Below are 19526 nucleotides of genomic sequence, written 5' to 3'. Positions count from 1 at the left end.
TAGGGTGACAACCATGTAGACTGTGTGTAAAGGTTATGGTATGAAGGTTAGGCTTGGAGAGTTTTTTTATGCTGTTTGTATGGCTGCTATGAAAGTGATTGAGTATCATGTAGTAGCCTAAACCTATTGATGTTACATTGAGCTGGGTGAATGGAATATGAATGACTGACAGTCATCCAATATGTTGTAATAGAAATAAGTCCATGCGCATAAAAAAAGTCCTCCCTAATCTTAAACGGCACTGGTACCACCACCGGTCAGATACCATGGCAGAGAGATGTGTGACAAATGAACATGTTCACTGAGAAGATAATATATCAATGCATTTGGGGTTTTGACCATTAACTTGACAGTTCTACTAAATTCAAACAGTTACTGGCCAAAACCAAGGACAAAATGTGGAGTACAGTTTCTCAAAGCTTAATTTGCGAGTGCACTGATGCTTGCAGGTATCTATTTTCTGCCGTCCACAACCTAGCCATACTTCTATAGCGGAGTTAGTTCCGTCCGTGTCTTCCCAGCCTAGGACGCAAACCTGTGACCCTCTGCACAGTGACACAGTGAACTCTAGAAGCATCAGTGACCCTGAAAATCCAAGGCATCTCTGGGTCCAGGCGACAGTGGTCCAGGTCTCAGGGAGGCATAGTGATGTTAACTTAACCATACACTACACTTCCATACTAAAGCCACATAGGATGTGTGATTTTACTGAAAGTGCCATTATATTATACAAAACAACACAACATTATTCAACATCTCAGGACTATCAGCAGACTTAGTGACGTAAAGTGCCTGTGACATTATCATATTGGATGAAGAACTGTGTGAAAGTGTGAAAACTTCGCGATTCTCCTTCCATAAAACTCAACTGCTGTATCACAAACAAGCAGATAGTCTACCACATGAATTCCCACTAGGCCATGTGGCTTGTCATGAACTTTACCATCAGGGTTGCATTATGAATTAAGATCAACCAGAATCAGGTTACAGAACACTAATCTCCCTTACTGTCATTTCACCTGTGCTCACTTCCTGGAAAAAGATACTTGGCACATAACCAAAATTACCATAACACAATCAGAAAAATGACGGCATCACCGCTCATAGGAGGGATCCACTTATCTCCATGTATGGCTCTGGACGTGTGACTGTATCATAGAGGTCTGCTGCACAGCACATTCAACAGTTAACATAGACAGCACAAACTCAATGCTTATACAGGAGATAATACACACGGGATAAAATCCAATTAAGTTAAATATCCAAATTGGCTGGACTTAAAATGGGAAATGGTTGAGCAGAATACTCCATTTACCCAGTGATTTCTGTTCAATGTTGTGCGAACTTAAATAGTGATGCTTGCATTTGCAACACAAATAGCTGAGTTGATCACACAAGAGAGTTTAGTTTTCTGAGACCTGCAACTTAAAATACTGTGTTGGCTTAAAATACATGTGTGTGTGTATCGTAAACATATTTCCCAGTGTACCTTTCGGCAAATTGTATTTTACTTTAGTTATTTTACTTAACAGGGAACAGTTTAAATTAATACATACAGTACCAGTCAAACGTTTGGACACACCTACTCATTACTATTTTATTTTACATTGTCGAATAATAGTGAAGACATCAAAACTATGAAATAACACATATGGAGTCATGTAGTAACCAAAAAAATTGTTAAACAAAATCAACATATGTTTTAGATTCTTCAAAGTAGCTACCCTTTGCCTTGATGACAGCTTTGCACACTCTTGGCATACTCTCAACCAGCTTCATGAAGAATGCTTTTTCAACAGTCTTGAAGGAGTTCCTACATGAGCACTTGTTGGCTGTTTTTCCTTCACCTGCAGTCCAACTCATCCCAAACCATCTCAATTGGGTTGAGCTCGGTTGATTGTGGAGGCCAGGTCATCTGATGCAGCACTCCATCACTCTCCTTCTTGGTCAAATAGCCCTTACACAGCCTTGAGGTGTGCTTTGGGTCATTGTCCTGTTGAAAAACAAATGATAGTCCCTAGGGTTGCACATTTTGGGGAATATTCAGAGGTGGAAACCTTCCGTGGGAATTAACAGGAATATATGTGAATTAATGGGAATGAACAGAAATGTATTTTAATACCATTTAAATTACTAATTAATACCATTTAAATTGAGATGTTTTTGCATTGGATATATTTACCATATGATATGGAGACAGAAACATAAACATTTTACCTTATCATAAGTAGACATAATTGCAAATGATTAAATCCTTCCAATAGACATTTTAAAAAACTATTTAGTTACGAATTKAACTTCAATTAAATGAGTTGACTCTTCACATGGGATGATTTCACTGAACAACAAAAGAAAGGGAATATTGAATGATCCCCAATGATCCATCGCATCTCCCAAAAACGTTTTCAACATACATCTGTAAAATGATAGTCTAGAAACTAAAGCTTTGGTTGTCTTCCTCTCAGGCTTCCATATCTTCTCCCTGGAACTCCACAATGTCCACCTCTTGAACATCGAACTCTGAGGCCTCATCTTCACTGTCAATGTTCAACCTTGTTGAGGATGGCTCGTTGTCAGGCTCAAAAAGCCTCAAATTTGCCCGGATGGCCACCAATTTTTCAACCCTTGTATTGGTCAGCCTGTTAAGCGCTTTGGTGTGTGTGTTCCCAAACAAGGACCAGATGCACTCTGAGGCGGCTGATGTTGGTGGGATTTGGAGGATGATGGAGGCAACAGGGGAAAGAGCCTCAGATCCACAAAGTCCCTTCCACCAGGTAGCTGATGAGATATGTTGGCACAACTGCCATAATCCATCTCCATCCCAAAGCCCTTGCTTGGAAGTGTACTTCGCCACACTGCCAAGAACCTTGCCCTCATCCAGACCAAGGTGGCGAGACATGGTAGTGATGACACCACAGGCCTTGTTGATCTCTGCACCAGACAGGATGCTCTTGCCAGCATACTTGGGGTCCAACATGTACGCTGCAGCGTGTATGGGCTTCAGGCAGAAGTCTTCACACTTTTTGATGTATTTCAGAACGCAGTTTCCTCTGCTTGGATCAATAGTGAAGTGGGCAGGGCAGAACGGATTTCTTCTCTTACATCTGCAAGCAGAGTCTGAACATCAGACACGATGCCATTGTCTCCCTCAATCTGTGCAATGGCTACTGCCGTAGGTTTCAGGAGTTTCAGACTGCTTACCACTCTCTCCCAAAATACATAATCCAGGAGGATCCTCTTGATGGGGATGTCCATATCGGCAGACTGTGATATGGCCATTTCTTGGAGAGACTCCTTCCCCTCCAGGAGACTGTCAAACATGATGACAACACCACCCCAACGGGTGTTGCTGGGCATCTTTAATGCGGTGCTCTTATTCTTCTCACTTTGCTTGGCGAGGCAGATTGCTGCAATAACTTGATGACCCTTCACATAACTAACCATTTCATTGGCTCTCTTGTAGAGTGTATCCATTGTTTTCAGTGCCATGATGTCCTTGAGGAGTAGATTYAATGCATGAGCAGCACAGCCAATGGGTGGAATGTGAGGGTAGGACTCCTCCACTTTAGACCAAGCAGCCTTCATGTTCGCAGCATTGTTTGTCACCAGTGCAAATACCTTCTGTGGTCCAAGGTCATTAATGACTGCCTTCAGCTCATCTGCAATGTAGAGACCGGTGTGTCTGTTGTCCCTTGTGTCTGTGCTCTTGTAGAATACTGGTTGAGTGGTGGAGATGATGTAGTTAATTATTCCTTGCCCACGAACATTCGACCACCAATCAGAGATGATTGCAATACAGTCTGCTTTCTCTATGATTTGCTTGACCTTCACTTGAACTCTGTTGAACTCTGCATCCAGCAAATGAGTAGATAAAGCATGTCTGGTTGTATGCTGGGCAAAGAACAGTCACTGTACAACACTGTACATGTGATGGAAGAATGCACTGTGCATGCAGAGGGTTGCAATTCCATTGAATTGGGGATAGTTTAACCAAAATATGCCACAAGACCTAGAATTGTCTTATGTGTATTCCACAAAAAAAGGTTCACTGTTATAGGCTAACTTTTTTGATAAATTTAAGCAAAATTCCCAAAGTTCCCRGACTTAACTTCCCATGGAAAAATTCCAGAAATTTACCGGAAAGTTTCCGAACATTGGAACCTTAATAGTCCCACTAAGCACAAACCAGATGGGATGGCGTATCGCTGCAGACGGCTGTGGTGGCCATGCTGGTTAAGTGTGCCTTAAATTCTAAATAAATCACAGACAGTGTCACCAGCAAAACACCATAACACCTCCTCCTCCATGCTTCACGGTGGGAACCACACATGCAGAGATCATCCGTTCACCTACGTCTCACAAAGACACGGCGGTTGGAACCAAAAATCTCACATTTGGACTCATCAGACCAAAGGACAGATTTTTAACCGGTCTAATGTCTATTGCTTGTTTTTCTTGGCCCAAGCAAGTCTCTTCTTATTATTGGTGTCCTTTGGTTTCTTTGCAGTAATTCGGCCATGAAGGCCTGATTCACACAGTCTCCTCTGAACAGTTGATGTTGAGGTGTGYCTGTTACTTGAACTCTGTGAAGCATTTATTTGGGCTGCAATCTGAGGTGCAGTTACCTCTAATGAACGTATCCTCTGCAGCAGAGGTAACTCTAGGTCTTCCTTTCCTGTGGATGGTCCTCATGAGAACCAGTTTCATCATAGCGCTTGATAGTTTTTGCAACTGCACTTGAAGAAACTTTCAAAGTTCTTGAAATGTTCCGTATTGACTGACCTTCATGTCTTAAAGTAATGATGGACTGTCGTTTCTCTTTGCTTACCAAATAGGGCTATCTTCCTTATACCACCCCTACCTTGTCACAACACAACTAATTGTCTCAAACGCATTAAGGAAAGAAATTCCACATATTAACTTTTAACAAGGCACATCTGTTAATTGAAATGCATTCCAGGTGACTACCTCATGAAGCTGGTTGAGAGAATTCCGAGAGTGTGCAAAGCTGTCATTCAAGGAAAAGGGTAACTACTTTGAAGAATCTCAAATATAAAATCTATTTAGATTTGTTTAACACTTTTTTTTGGTTACTACACAATACAATAACTGTTATTTCATAGTTTCGATGTCTTCACTATTATTCTACAATGTAGAAAATAGTAAAAATAAAAAATAAAGCTTGAATGAGTAGTTGTGTCAACTTTTAACTGGTACTGTACGTTTCAGAGGCTGGAATATGACGCACTAAACCCGATTTAGCAAAAAAATAAGTGGATTTGTTTTAACCATTAGCGAGATTGTTGTACCTCTGGTCTGTGGTAACTCGGGGTGGATTTGTTAAAACCCAGTATCTGGTCCATTAATTGGATCGTGACTGAAACTGGAGTTCAATGTCAACATACTTGTCTCAAGCAAAATAAAACAGCCACAGGTCAATAACAAAATAATTTCCATAGTTGAGCAGACATCTATATATAGTTCATCCAACTTAAAATGTGTATCCTTACATCTTTAAGTTGAGAGGACTTGAACTCAAGGAGGGGACTCAACTTTGGCAAATGTGGGACTAAACTTTGGCAAATGTGTTAAGACAACTCAGGAATGTATGTTAGCAGAACTGTCCTGCTCCAAAGTGGAGTAAACTAGAAATCATATTGCAGCTGGTTACCTTGATTTTTTTTAAGTTGACTCAACTTCAAAAATGTTACACTGCAGTTCTATTCTATTTAGGTAAATTCTATTTAATTGTATACAAGTGAAAGCAATATCACAGTTTTACAAAGCAAAGCATGCCATTAATGACTATAACTGACCTGCTGTTTTCAACTCTCTAGAGACAGCAGGAACGGTTTAGATACTCTGAATGATCGGCTATGAAAARCCAACTGACATTTACTCCTGAGGTGCTGACCTGTTGCATCTATGAACATTTGAACATCTTGGCCATGTTCTGTTATAATCTCCACCCGGCACAGCCAGAAGAGGACTGGCCACCCCTCATAGCCTGGTTCCTCTCTAGGTTTCTTCCGAGGTTCTGGCCTTTCTAGGGAGTTTTTCCTAGCCACCGTGCTTCTACACCTGCATTGCTTGCTGGTTTTAGGCTGGGTTTCTGTACAGCACTTTGTCACATGCTCAAGTATATGCTGACATTACCGAGTAAGAGTGGCCATCACTGAATTAATGGGAGTTGTAAAGAATGTCAACTTAACAGTTTTAATAACTACCATTAATGCAGTGATGGCCTCTTCTACTCTGTAATTTCAACATAAAAGTAGTGTACATTGAAAATTTCACCAATTTCAATACAGGATTATTAATAATTTTAAAGATTTGGAATGACTGCTTTAATGAAATATAAAAAGCCGCATTTCAGTTGTTTCTTTTTTTAAATTAGCACGCGCCCCAGATCACAAATGTGGAAGCAGGTGTTTTTGATACATACAAAGCACAGCTAACTTATAAATAGCACAGCAGGCAGAAGGTAACTTTGGACTGTCAGAAATAAAGTTGTGTTCACATCTGTCTGCTACTTCCCAAAATCTGACAAGCAGTGAATGCCTTTGCTAAAACTGTATGTGCCAATACATTAGGTTAGGCCTCAATTAGGCCTACATGTACATCACAGGAGGTTGGTGGCACCTTACTTAGGGAGGACGGGCTCATGGTAATGGCTGGAGCTGAATGGTGGAATAGTATCAAATACATCAAACACATGGTTTCCATGTGTTTGATGCCATTCCATTTATTCCATTCCAGCCATTATTATGAGCCACCCTCCCCTCAGCAGGGCTCCCGAGTGGCGCAGCGGTCTAAGGCACTGCACCTCAGTGCTAGAGGCATCACTACAGACCCTGGTTCGATTCTAGGCTGTATCACAACCGGACATGATTGGGAGTCCCAAATAGTTGGAAAAGGGGTCTTAGAAAACATATACCRGAAAAAAGGTTTTAGAAATACCAGAAAGAAATATTAGAAATACATTAAAACACAATAATGTTGAAGTAAAGATCCCTGCCAACCAATAACAACACATATTTAGTTGAGTTGCCTTATTACCAAAAACCCATGTTCTAAATTCCCTTCCTCATCAAAGTAGACCTAGCAATTGTTTTTACCGATATCAATTTTGTTTATGAATTATTAAGTGATTAAAACTTTACATTCTGTCACCAAATCGGTATTTCTGCAATTGTTTTGGCTACAATGGGAAATCATTGTAGTCACAAACCACAATTGGGTCACCTGCTACTGTCCTCCCTTCCACTGGCACACTGTTATGTTCAGATCATAACAGTTTTCTTTCTCTTTCTGTCATCTGGTGGTCAAAGAAAGTGTGTGAAAAGTCTGGAAAAGTCGCTCTCTCTCACTCTCTGTCATTAATGTCACCTCTCCCGGCTCTTACTGACACCTACCCATGACTCCCCACTTTTCCCATTTACTGTAACCAGCATCCTCACTCACTGAGCCCTAATCGACATCGGACATCCATGGACGTTGAAAAGTAGTTGAAATTTGGTCAGTCCACCCTGGCCTTGATTTCAACGTCAACATACATCTGGACCGGTTTGTATCGACTTTGATTTCAACATCCACAGACGTCTGGACCGACCTTCATTGGGCCCAAATGTAGACGCCCATGACTGATTCAGATTTGGTCCGGACCGGACAGAAACATCCTTTAAATCTGAACCAATCATAAATGTCTATGTTTCACCAGTTTGGACAGCACAGTACAGTACAATAGACCACAGTAGAGTACAGTAGAGTGGAGTCGAGTTCAGTACAGTACACTTTACAGTAATGTACTGTTAAGCCAAAGTTTCTTTGGAATTTAAGGTAACATACTGTACGTTTTTTTTTTACAATAACTTACCAGTAACTGGCTGCCAGTAATGTACCGTAAAAACAGGATTTTTTATTGTTGTGTACTACTTCATTTTACTCTCTTCCCATCTTCCTCCTCTCCCCTCTCTGTGCTGCTTTGTATGTTAACTTGATTGCCTTTCCAAGGGAGATGGAATGGGAACCAGTTCACAAGCGCAAAAGAGAGATAACCCTAATTAATTCATAGAGGAAAGTGATAATGCTGCGGACGATTTTCACGTTGGCTACAACATGATGATTAATATTTTAAAAACTTACAGAGAGAGCCTCTCAAGTATGTGTACCTGTTGCATCAACCATCTGTTATAAAGGCCTACTTAATGGGATCATAATAATTATATAAGAGATGTCCTAAAATGGTCACGTCAGGTTATAATAACTGACTTGTGGAGAGTCTGTGCTACCATAAAATAATGTCTCTACCCTTAAACCGAGACGTTGAAATGCTGATTCAATAATAAACCAAATAGGAACACATGCCACAGTGGTTGGAGTCTTCTTCTACTTTTATTCTTTGACTCTTCACTTCTTTAAAAGGATGTTTCTGTTTCTTTTAATTCTGCCAATAATATCCATACTAATTCACATAGTCTTACTTYCCCTTGGTTCATATACACTTTGTATTTATTTCTGAAGTGAGAAACTGTACTAACAAAAGGTGCAGTGTGTCTACAACACTTTTTCCCATTGTGGGCGAAGAAAGTACTGCAGATCTACCAATTATAAACTCACAGTAATTGCTTGTTTGTGAAACCATAGCAACAAGCCATTGGTGTGTGTGCTTAGGTTATTTTTGGACAACCCTGTTGTTAGTCTAATTGTTGGAGTTCTTGTTTAAAATCTCTTCCAACCCCTTTAATTATAGACTTGTGGTCTAATGCCTGGCTTTTCTCTCCTTTGGCACAAATTGCAAGTCGAGCATGAATTAACTGCCTTATAACAAGCTAGAAACGGCTTCTTTTTCTTATTCAGTATTAAACCCTGATCTGCAAAGTCAAGGATTTTAGATATATGACTTTGGCTGTTGCACTGACACTTGCTCTGAGGTGAGAATTGCATAGAAAAGTATTCCATCAGCAGAATCTAGGTTATTAAAATGCACATGTAATTTCACATTACACTGTGGAGTCTCTCCTTACACTGCTCAGCACAAGAGGGAAGAATGTGCACGCATGTCTATCTCCCTGTGGTGCGTGTGTGCATGCTTGCGTGTGTGTGTAAATGTACAGGGAGGCGGGCCTCCTGAGTGGCGCAGCGGTCTAAGGCAATGCATCGCAGTGCTTGAGGCATCACTACAGACCAGGGTTCAATATCAGGCTGTGTTACAACTGGCCGTGACCGGGATAGCCATGAGGCAGCGGACAATTGGCCCAGCGTCGTCCAGGTTAAGGGATTGTTTGGCCGGCCGGGATTTCCTTGTCCCATCGTGCTCTAGCGACTCCTTGCGGGCCGGGCGCCTGCAAGCTGACTTCGGTCGCCAGCTGGACGGTGTTTCCTCCAACACATTGGTGCGGCTGGCTTCCGGGTTAAGCGAGCGGTGTGTCAAGAAGCAGTGCGGCTTGGCAGGGTCGTGTTCTGGAGGACGCATGGCTCTCGACCTTTGCCTCTCATGAGTCCGTAGGGGAGTTGCAGCGATGGGACAGGACTGTAACTACCAATTGGAGAAGAAAAAAGGGGTAAAAAAAAAAAAAAGTACAGGGAGCAAGATAATATTTTACGACTCATAGGTTTATGAACCTGAGTTTGACAGTAAAGCACATCTCAACATACAAAAGAGCTTATAAAAAATATCATTCAGTACACGGACACAAAAACACTGCTATTCCTAAAGGCTGTTCAATATATGCTATCGAGTTACCGGCCGGTGGGCCCCCATTGATTTTGTTCGTTTATCTCACTCAGATATCATATTGAAAACTGCAAACATTTTTCTCCACCCTATGGGAAAATGTGTAGAATTACAGGAAATTTGCTATAAAACAGCACATGTTCCTCTCCGCCACAGGGCAAAATGAGTAGAATTGCAGCAAACTTCCTTTAAAACGGCAACATTTTCTCTACGCCCCATGGCAAAACGTGCAGAATAGCACAAAATTAACTCTAAAACAATTTATTTTGTGGCCCCCACCCCCATGAAAGTTGACCATCCCTGGTCTCTACCAACTAGAGAACCAGCTTCCTCATACCTCTTTGACTTTCTCTGATTGAAATGCAATAACAGTACAGTTCATCTAGTTAATAATATAGTTATTCATTATTTTAATTTGTTTGTTTTTCGTTTTGTTGCTCGCTGAGATTGTATGGTTAGGTATGAAATAAAGCTCTTTATTTTGGACCAGCGACTCTACTCCTGAGTCTCTCCTAGCTCTGGTCCAGGGCACATCTCAACATACAGCAGAACGTATGAAAATATCATTCAGTACACCGACACAAAAACACTGCTATTTCTAAAGGCTGTTCAAGGTCCTATCATTCCAGACATCTTCACTCTCTACTTTCTGGCATGTATAACTGAATCCAGGTTCTCTCTCTATACATAAAAACAATGTGTTTACACAACAGTCAATGAACCCAAGCAATTCTAGTAAGCAAGTGATGTCTACATTCAATACAAAACCTAGCTGTCAGTCGATTGATACTGAATACTCATCGTCCATAAATATTACTAAGTATGATAGCTCTGCGCGTGTGCGTATGTGGGTGTGTGCGTGTGTGCATGTGAGTACAGAAAGTGCAGAACGGGTTATACAAGTCACCTCTTGGACTTGGCAATATATGTTTTCTAAAATACCACCATTAAGTTAAAGTATTCCAGGGGTCTCTAAAAGGTAGATCGCCCGCTGCCTGTAGCTCGCGGGCTGTCAATGAGTAGATTGTACATAACAAGGGAAATGAGTAGGGGTCTCAACTTACTGTTGCAAGTTAGAATAGTACATTACACAAGGTTTAATTTGAAAAAATCTGTACTCTTGTACAGTCAGTCACTGATAGTCACTCAGTCACTAGCGGCCAGCTATCTAAAGTTAGTAGTCAATGTCGAGTTACCGGCCCGGAGGCCCCCATTGATTTYGTTTGTATGTCTCACTAAGATATCATATTAAACTGCAAACAGTTCTCTCTACCCTATGGCAAAATGTGTAGAATTGCAGGAAATTTGCTATAAAAACAGCATATTTTCCTCCTCTCCGCCCCATGGCAAAATGAGTAGAATTGCATGGAATTAGTTATAAAATTCCAAAATCTTCTCTCCACCCCATGGCAAAATGTGTAGAATTGCAGCAAACTTGCTTTAAAACTGCAACATTTTCTCTACGCTCCATGGCAAAACGTGTAGAATAGCACGAAATTAACTCTAAAACATAAAATGTTTCTCCCCACTGTCAAGAGGGAGGCTGCTAAAATGTTTTGCTCGCAATGTGGTGTAGGGGGTAATTCCGATTTTTTGTGGCCCCCACCCCCATCAAAGTTGCCTGTCCCTGGTCTCTACCAACTACAGAACTATCTTCCTCATACCTCATTGGCTTTCTCTGATTGAAAAACTTGTGTTGCTCGCTGAGATTGTATGGTTAGGTATGAAATAAAGCTCTTTATTTTGGACCAGCGACTCTACTCCTGAGTCTCTCCTAGCTCTGGTCCATGGCTGTGGCTTCGACTCGATGGTGTCCTTTCTAGCATGGCCAGATAGGGACAACCATGGTCCCCCCAAGCCTCTGTATCATACCATAGAGCTGAGCATTACCTCACAATGCACCACAAACAGTAGCCTACAGGTACACTCTAGGCTATGCACCATGCGGGGAATTTGAGTAAGCAGCCGAGCGATGGTAGCTGTACGGACAGCAGGAGGTGTGAGTGAGTGAGTGAGTGAGTGAGTGAGTGAGTGAGTGAGTGAGTGGTAACAAATCATGAGGTTTGGGATACCGTTTCTCAAAGTAATTACGGCCCCAAAAGCAGCAGTGAAACTGAGAGACCCTCTCCGTCCCAAATGGCACCTATTCCTAGCCTACATAGTGCAAGACTTAAAAAGGCAGCAAGACGAGTGATGTGAGTGAGTGAGTGAGTGAGTGAGTGAGTGAGTGAGTGAGTGAGTGAGTGAGTGGAGTGAGTGAGTGAGTTGAAGTGAGTGAGTGAGTGAGTGAGTGAAGAGAGTACGTATCCTGTTCGCCTGTATGGATCTTATAGGGGTGTATATATCAGGGAGATAAATACACACGCACAGAAAGAGAACTTGGAGTCACTGACACTAATTACAATGGCAAAAAAGTACTAAGGACGAAATTCGGACTATTGCCAAGTGTCCTCAAAGTTTCACTGTGACATGACGTAAAAGTTGTGGTCTGTAATTCAATCTTAACTGCTAGAACAGCTGCAGGGGGAGTCCAATGTTCACTGATTACACCACACTACTTCATTACTTGATTGAATTAAAGAATCATGATGTGCACACCAAGAGTCACTTAACCCCCTCTCTGTGACATCAGACTGAGCATGTGTATCAGAGAGCAGCAATGCCAGTTCTACCAGACCACTAATCTGAAGGGCTAACTTCTGAAGGGCTAACTTTAACTGAAGGGCTAACTACATCACAGTCACTGAAGTGTGACAAGAAATGTGACAAAATMATTTCGTCAATACCATCACATGCCTTCAATGATATCTGCAAGTACATCTGGAATCGGTCTGTTTGGAGTTAGAGTTTCCAACTTAATTTGCATCATTCTTGTCTTCGACAAGAATTCTGCGCTTTAATTGCCTGTACTCTAAGACAAACCAGCACTCCTGGAATAGCTTTACACACATCCCTCTCTTTTGTATATATATATATCTAAACACCTTTCTTTACTGAGCTTTCCATGTACCCTAAGCCAACCCTAAGCCAGGAAGTATTTTTTGTTGTTTGTTTAGCTTGGAGAGAAAGTATGGAGTGGCAGATGTGACAATATCTCAGGGCGCCAGGAGTTACTGTCTACCGGCAGTTGCTAAGAGAAAGACAAATCCTCTGTGTGAGCTGAGACCATAGTTGATCAATGAGGTAAATGACAGCTGTTGGTGTTGACACAAACAAAACAAGCCTCAGACAACCATTCATGACTGCCGGTACTTCATCAGTCTGTGGTAAAGTCTTACCTTCTGTCTTGTATGTTGTCAAAATACAAAAGGTTGGCCATTTGGATGCAAAGGTTGGTCAACATACACAGATTGGCTCTAAATATTTATTTACGACTTCATTGGAAGAAGCTGCAGGTAAGAAGACAATGTGTCACTACCCTGTGGCAACCTCAAGTGTGTTGTTATAGCAACACTCGCAACAATTCAGCACCATGGACAGTGCCACGACCATCATTAACAAGTGACGGTGGATGCTGATTCAGCACCACGGACAATGCTGTGATCGGCAGTAGCGGCAGTTCCCGTCAGTTCAGAACCATGGACTGCACTGCGGTCAGCACTAACTAGCAACGGTTGGGTGTAGATTCAGCACCATGAACAGCACCGCAACCAGCACTAACTAGTAGCAGTTTGACGCATATTCAACACCACAGTTGTGGATAGCGCCGCCAACCACTTGAAGATTGCTCACATCTCTGTTGTATCTATGGTGGAAGGCCCTATTCAGTGACTTTGCCAAACTCCATATTACTCCCATACCCTTATCCCATAAACTTCATGTTGTAAAGTTAAGATAATTGAAAAAAAATACTGTCTGACTTTGGTATCAAAGAGTTAGCCTGGGGCATGGGCTAATGAACTATGGGTTGTGTACTGGGCCCTACTTTGGTCTTCCCTCTGGTTAAGTTCAGGATTTGAGGACATTAAGCTGATCTTAGATCTGTGTGGCCTGGGGTATGGGTTGAACAGACAGAAGGCAGACAGCACTGTCACAGCTCATCACATTTACAGTAYGCAGCGGTTGCTAAAATAACAATGGAGGGCCACTGTTGATGCTGCCTTGAGGGAAATGCAATATGTTTGTGTTTCTTTCAATTCATGTCAATCATAACTGAGACGTGAGACGAGCCAGTTGATGTGATGCCGACAGTTGCAGTTTCACTGCTCTCAACATCTCAAATACGGAAAGGAAAGGCCTTCTACTGTTTATCAATGTCAAATGATTTATTTTGATTGATAAGTTAGAGTACTCTGTAAAGTTACTGTGTTTCTATATTGAATCTGGCATGCATGAATTTCACAGAATAAGAATAASGTGCACCAACTAAGTAATTCAAATATTCAGGCTATATTCTACAGCCATGCCACAGGACAGAAGGCTTGTGTCCCTCAGAGAAACTGTACAGAGTCATTTTCCTTCCCCGGCAAAGTGGGTTTGCTCTCACAAAACCAATCAGCTTTCCTTCATCCCCAGCTAAAAACAAAATCTGTGTTAACCTCACACCTACAGCACAGAATACGCAAACATACATCGATGCCAACAGAGCTATTTTGCCCCTGCCAGGCAAACATTAGCCAACACAAGGTCATCTGCTGGAGTTGAAGGCCCCTATAGAAACTTCACTTTAAACATCTAGTCCATACAATGCATAGTGTGAGAGAGAATGAGAAAAGAGATGGATCCATCTGCTATGCTGACAAATGTTGGAAATCTCATCGTGTGTCTTGCCCTGAGTTATGTCRTGTWAAAAAKAAAAGTATGTAAGCTAGGGGATAGGGTGCCATTTTGGACAGAGAGGGTCTCTCTGTCTTCACTGCTGCTTCTGGGGCCATAATTACTTTGGGAAACTTATCCAAAGCCTCATGAGTTGCTACCTGTAACTGTGAGATGATGAATTCATTCAACTCATCCTGTTTGCCTGTATGGATCTTATAGCAGCTGATGTGAGCCACTTTCATCCCAGTCTGCATCCTCAATTTAGTCTGACTGTGAAAAAAAAGGACTGATGCTTCAATGTTTACATTTCAGATAGATTCCATGGATATGTTTTGGGGGTCAAATTAGGTTAGGCTTTGCTCTTTTTACACTGGGGTCCAAAACATCAGTGTCTTTCAATTATCTAAAAAGACATTCATAGACCCAAACAGCTGTCTTCAAACAGGATTTAAATAGCTTACAGATGACCTGCTCCATATTTCAGTCCTCTGGATATAGAATAGGCTCCTGCTATTTACACAGCGACACCAGTAGCTTATACTGTACGCACCTCATCCACAGTGTACAGGTAATTCCATAAATACACAAGATAAATGTACAGTACCAGTCAAAAGTTTAGACACCTACTCATTCAAGGTTTTTATTTATTTTTACTATTTTCTACATTGTAGAATTATAGTGAAGACATCAAAACTATGAAATAACACGTATGGAATCATGTAGTAACCAAAAAAGTGTTAAACAAATCAAAATATATTTTATATTTGAGATTCTTCAAAGTAGTCACCCTTTGCCATGATGACAGCTTTGCACACTCTTGGCATTCTCTCAACCAGCTTCATGAGGAATGCTTTTCCAACAGTCTTGAAGGAGTTCCCAAATATGCTGAGCACTTGCTAGCTGCTTTACCTTCCCTCTGTGGTCCAATTCATCCCAAACCATCTCAAATTGGGTTGAGGTCAGGTGATTGTGGAGGCCAGGTCATTTGATGCAGCACTCCATCACTCTCCTTCTTKGTCAAATAGCCCTTACACAGCCTGAAGGTGTGTTGGGTCATTGTCCTGTTGAAAAACAAATGATAGTCCTACTAAGCCCAAACCAGGTGGGATGGTGTATCGCTGCAAAATGCTGTGGCAGCCATGCTGGTTAAGTGTGCCTTCACAGACAGTGTCACAAGCAAAGCACTCCCACACCATCACACCTCCTTCTCCATGCTTTACGGTAGAAACCACACATGCGTAGATCATCCGTTTTACCTACCCTGTCTCACAAAACCAAAAATCTCAAATTTGGACTTATCAGACCAAAGGACAGATTTCCACCGGTCTAATGTCCATTGCTCGTGTTTCTTGGCCAAAGCAAGTCTCTTCTTRTTATTGGGGTMCTATAGTAGTGTTTTCTTTGAAGCAATTTGCGGCAGAGGTAACTCTGGGTCTTTCTTTCCTGTGGCGGTCCTCATGAGAGCCTGTTTCTTCATAGTGCTTGATGGTTTTTGCGACTGCACTTGAAGAAGCATTCCAGTTGACTACCTCTTGGAGCTGGTTGAGAGAATGCCAAGAGTGTGCAAGGCTGTCATCAAGGCAAAGGGTGGCTACTTTGAAGAATCTGTTTAACACTTTTTTGGTTACTTCATGATTCCATATGTGTTATTTMATCGTTTTGATGTCTTCACCATTATTCTACAATGTAGAAAATTGTACAAATAAAGAAAAACCATTGAATGAGTAGGTGTCCAAACTTTTGACTGGTTCTGTATATCCGTTTTAATGAGAGCCACATGACAGGACAGTGGCTAAACTGCAGACGACAGATGACGTGTAGCTGTGATTGATCGGCTGTGTGTGCCGATTTGGTTATCCTCCCCAGAGTGGCATTTCTGAAAGTTTGTTTTTTCTGCAGCTCGTTCAATTGCCTACATTCAAAAATATTCTAGCTATTCTTTTCATCTACCAAAAGTGATAGTTGTCTTTATTGACTTCATTATCGGACATGATGTGAATTTGACTATAAAGTAGGCCTATATCATGTCTATTTCGTCGTTATTGTTGCAGTGTCAGCCAGGCAAAATAGCTTCATTATGATGATCTACTATGCTGCAGTAGCCTACCAATGTCGAGGAAAGAAAAATAAACAGTGCTGCCACGTCAACTTAAAACACAAGGTTAACGTACAATGTAGGCTGTCTGTACAATAGTCTTTCTTTGGTAACAGCCTGTTGAAAAAAAACAGTTGCCCAGTGGCAAAAAATCGCAGGTGCATTGGAAAATATCGCACTGGGAACAGACGTCAGTTCAATGTCTTTTTATTTAATTTATTTTTTACATTTGGTTGTGTTGTCAACTCACCTGAATTCATGGTGAAATCCTCAAAACAAAATCACCATGACATTGGATTTAGGTTAAAAGTAAAACATTAAATAAAAAGTTCCTTTACATGTATGACTTTTTACTAATCCAATCAGTTTTCCACGTTGATTCAACGTCATCACATTGAATTGTGTGGTTGAAATGAACTGGAAACTACATTGATTCAATCAGTTTTTGCCGAGTGGGATCACTTTTATGCACTGCCTTCAATAGCCAGGCAGTGGTGTATTGGGGGTATAAGTATCACTATTATGATGGGATACTTCACACCAATGTGACGAGGACTGAAATCAAATGGAGATTGCTGTGAAGTGGGTATTTTTGAATTGAGAAAATATCGCATTAGCCCATGCACGCACCGCTGTTCGTCTTTTATCCAACAATGCATTCCATTCGACCAAAGGAGGCATGTGATAATGCATCGCTAATAAATATTGCAACACGTATCGTTATGTATGTGTGGATATTGAGATAAACATAGGGTGTCTGCCTCATCCATCAAGCTCGCTGAAACATAGCGAATAGCCTATTAAATCGAGAAGCAAGTGTTGCGGGGTGAAATGCTGCTGCAGCAACCCGACAAAATAAAACCTGGTTAAAAGAGAGACCGATAGACCGACGGCTCAGTGAGCAACCTTATTAGTATGTGATCCCAATGTCCATCCAAGGTGCTAAAATATAATGTGTCTGGGCGCTATTTAAAAAAGTTAGGAGATCATGCTTCGGGGTTGCTGGGGGCTTTTTCCTGTGTGTGTCGGTCTGTGCACTACGCGTCCCCATGCCAGGGCTCGCCGACAGGCTATAGCGGCTCTACAGGATAAGTTATCCCCCTCCCCTCTCCACTGCATCCACTCGCTGCACAAATAATCATTGCAGATCTATCACCCCTTAGAACCAACAAACGTGGGCTATAACACACACACACACACACACACACACACACACACACACACACAGTGCAGTTCACCACCGGAAAAAAAAAGCAATGAACATCCAATGGCAAAGTGCTTACCTTCTGGGTTCTTGTTTTTCTTCAGACTCTTGCCACAAAGACACTGCAGCATATGCGTTCCTTTGCTGAAAATGTTCCAAAGAAACCACATTGATTTGGGCGAAGAGCAATCCAGTGGCTTAAACACCCAGATATAGATGAGGTCCTTGCGGTTGCATAATAACACAATTGTTTCAGTTCTCCGGGACAGGGCTACCAATTGTATCATAGAAAAATTGTAAATATCCAAGTCGCATAAACGCGTTTTCATTCACCTGGTGAAAATATTTCTCTATCTGTCAGACTTCGCAATAAATGTGTTTTTTTCTTCTTCTGGCGAATAAAGGATGCCACCTCCGAGAGTCGGTAATAGAAAATATACTCTATAAATTGCATGTGTCRCACCGGGAGGAGACGTGCTGCCCTTAAACAAACAGAACTAACGTGAAAACAGTGAAACACGGCAGCTTTCTGAGGAGAAAACCATGCCTATTAGTTAATCACTCTGGTGAGAGGAAGGATCTGTACAGCATCAAAAGCCAGGGAAGGATGCATCCTATGCACACGCACAGACAGCAACGATAGCCCCAATAAAACAAGACATTGCCAAATCAAGCCACTTCACTTGGTGGTGTTTCTTCTTCAAAAACCAACTGTTTGCCGAAGTCAAATTCCCACAACCCCAGTTTTCATATCTTTTGTTTTGCTCTCACTGCAACGGTAAAGCCAGGTTTGTTTCCTTTTGAAGGCTCTAGTCTGTCCTGATGCTTTTGGGTGGTTTGTGTTTCTTATCTGAAGGGTGGTTCTCTCAGTTGTTTCACAAATGCACCACTGACATCTACTCCAAAAGTACGGTGCGCCTGGGAAAATATTTGCATGTTTTTCGCTTCGCCTTGGATCTCTGGTTGGAAATAAACAGGGAGGAGGGGTTGCAATTGAAACATTGGCTTTCCATTACGTAGACACGTKGTTTCGGCGCGGTGATATCACGGACGCTTTCAGGAATTATGCGAAGAGACAGAATTGTCTCTATGATTGATGGTATGTCAGTGACTTTTCAGGAGTTTATTGTCATACTAAACTGATTTTCTGCATTGAGTTTGGACTAATTTATCGGCTAATGGCTGCATCGTAACAGTGCTACTAGACTTTAGCTAGTCATAGCATACCAAATCTATAATATCATGTGTGCCCAATTCATATTTGATTCTGAAGCGTCGGGTTTATTAAATGGTCCCGGATTGTAGCCTGTGTGACAGAGGTGTTCCGGGAAGAAGTCACAGGTGCTGGTAGTGGTATTCATCCGTGATAGGCTGTCGGGGATCCTTGCGTGTAGCGCGGTGACAGGTAGTGTTCTAAGCAGAAGTGAAATACAGTATCGGCTATAACAGCTGATGTCAACATAACGACAGGTGGCATGCAAAACAATGGACTCGGTGTAATAGCTTGGTTGAGGTGAGTTTCCCCCTAAATGTAAAGTGTCTGGAAAACTGCTATGAATAGGCTAAACAACAAAAGGATACTATCATTGTCTTTTCATGAAAAAAAAGCGGAAGAGGTGTGTTGCAGATCAGGCTATGTCTGTAAATAAGATAACAAGATGTTGCCAGTAGTTTTCTGTCAAATTAGAGTGCCTGATAATATTGTGTGAAAATAATATGGGCGTTGATTACTT

General features: G+C 41.6%; 1 protein-coding gene across 1 annotated transcript in view; it reads right to left on the bottom strand.

The window, feature by feature from the left end:
• The window catches only part of fgf14 (fibroblast growth factor 14), a 295649-nt gene extending 276908 nt beyond the window's left edge, over positions 1–18741 (bottom strand). The window contains exon 1 of the mRNA XM_023980878.2: positions 17873–18741. Coding sequence (XP_023836646.1) covers positions 17873–18122 — 250 coding nt within the window. The 5' untranslated portion in view covers positions 18123–18741. The remainder of the gene's footprint in view (positions 1–17872) is intronic.
• Positions 18742–19526: the final 785 nt, after the last annotated feature.

The sequence above is a fragment of the Salvelinus sp. IW2-2015 genome, linkage group LG36 (assembly GCF_002910315.2).
Source record: "Salvelinus sp. IW2-2015 linkage group LG36, ASM291031v2, whole genome shotgun sequence".
Taxonomy (NCBI): domain Eukaryota; kingdom Metazoa; phylum Chordata; class Actinopteri; order Salmoniformes; family Salmonidae; genus Salvelinus; species Salvelinus sp. IW2-2015.
This window is presented reverse-complemented; position numbering and strand designations above follow the sequence as displayed.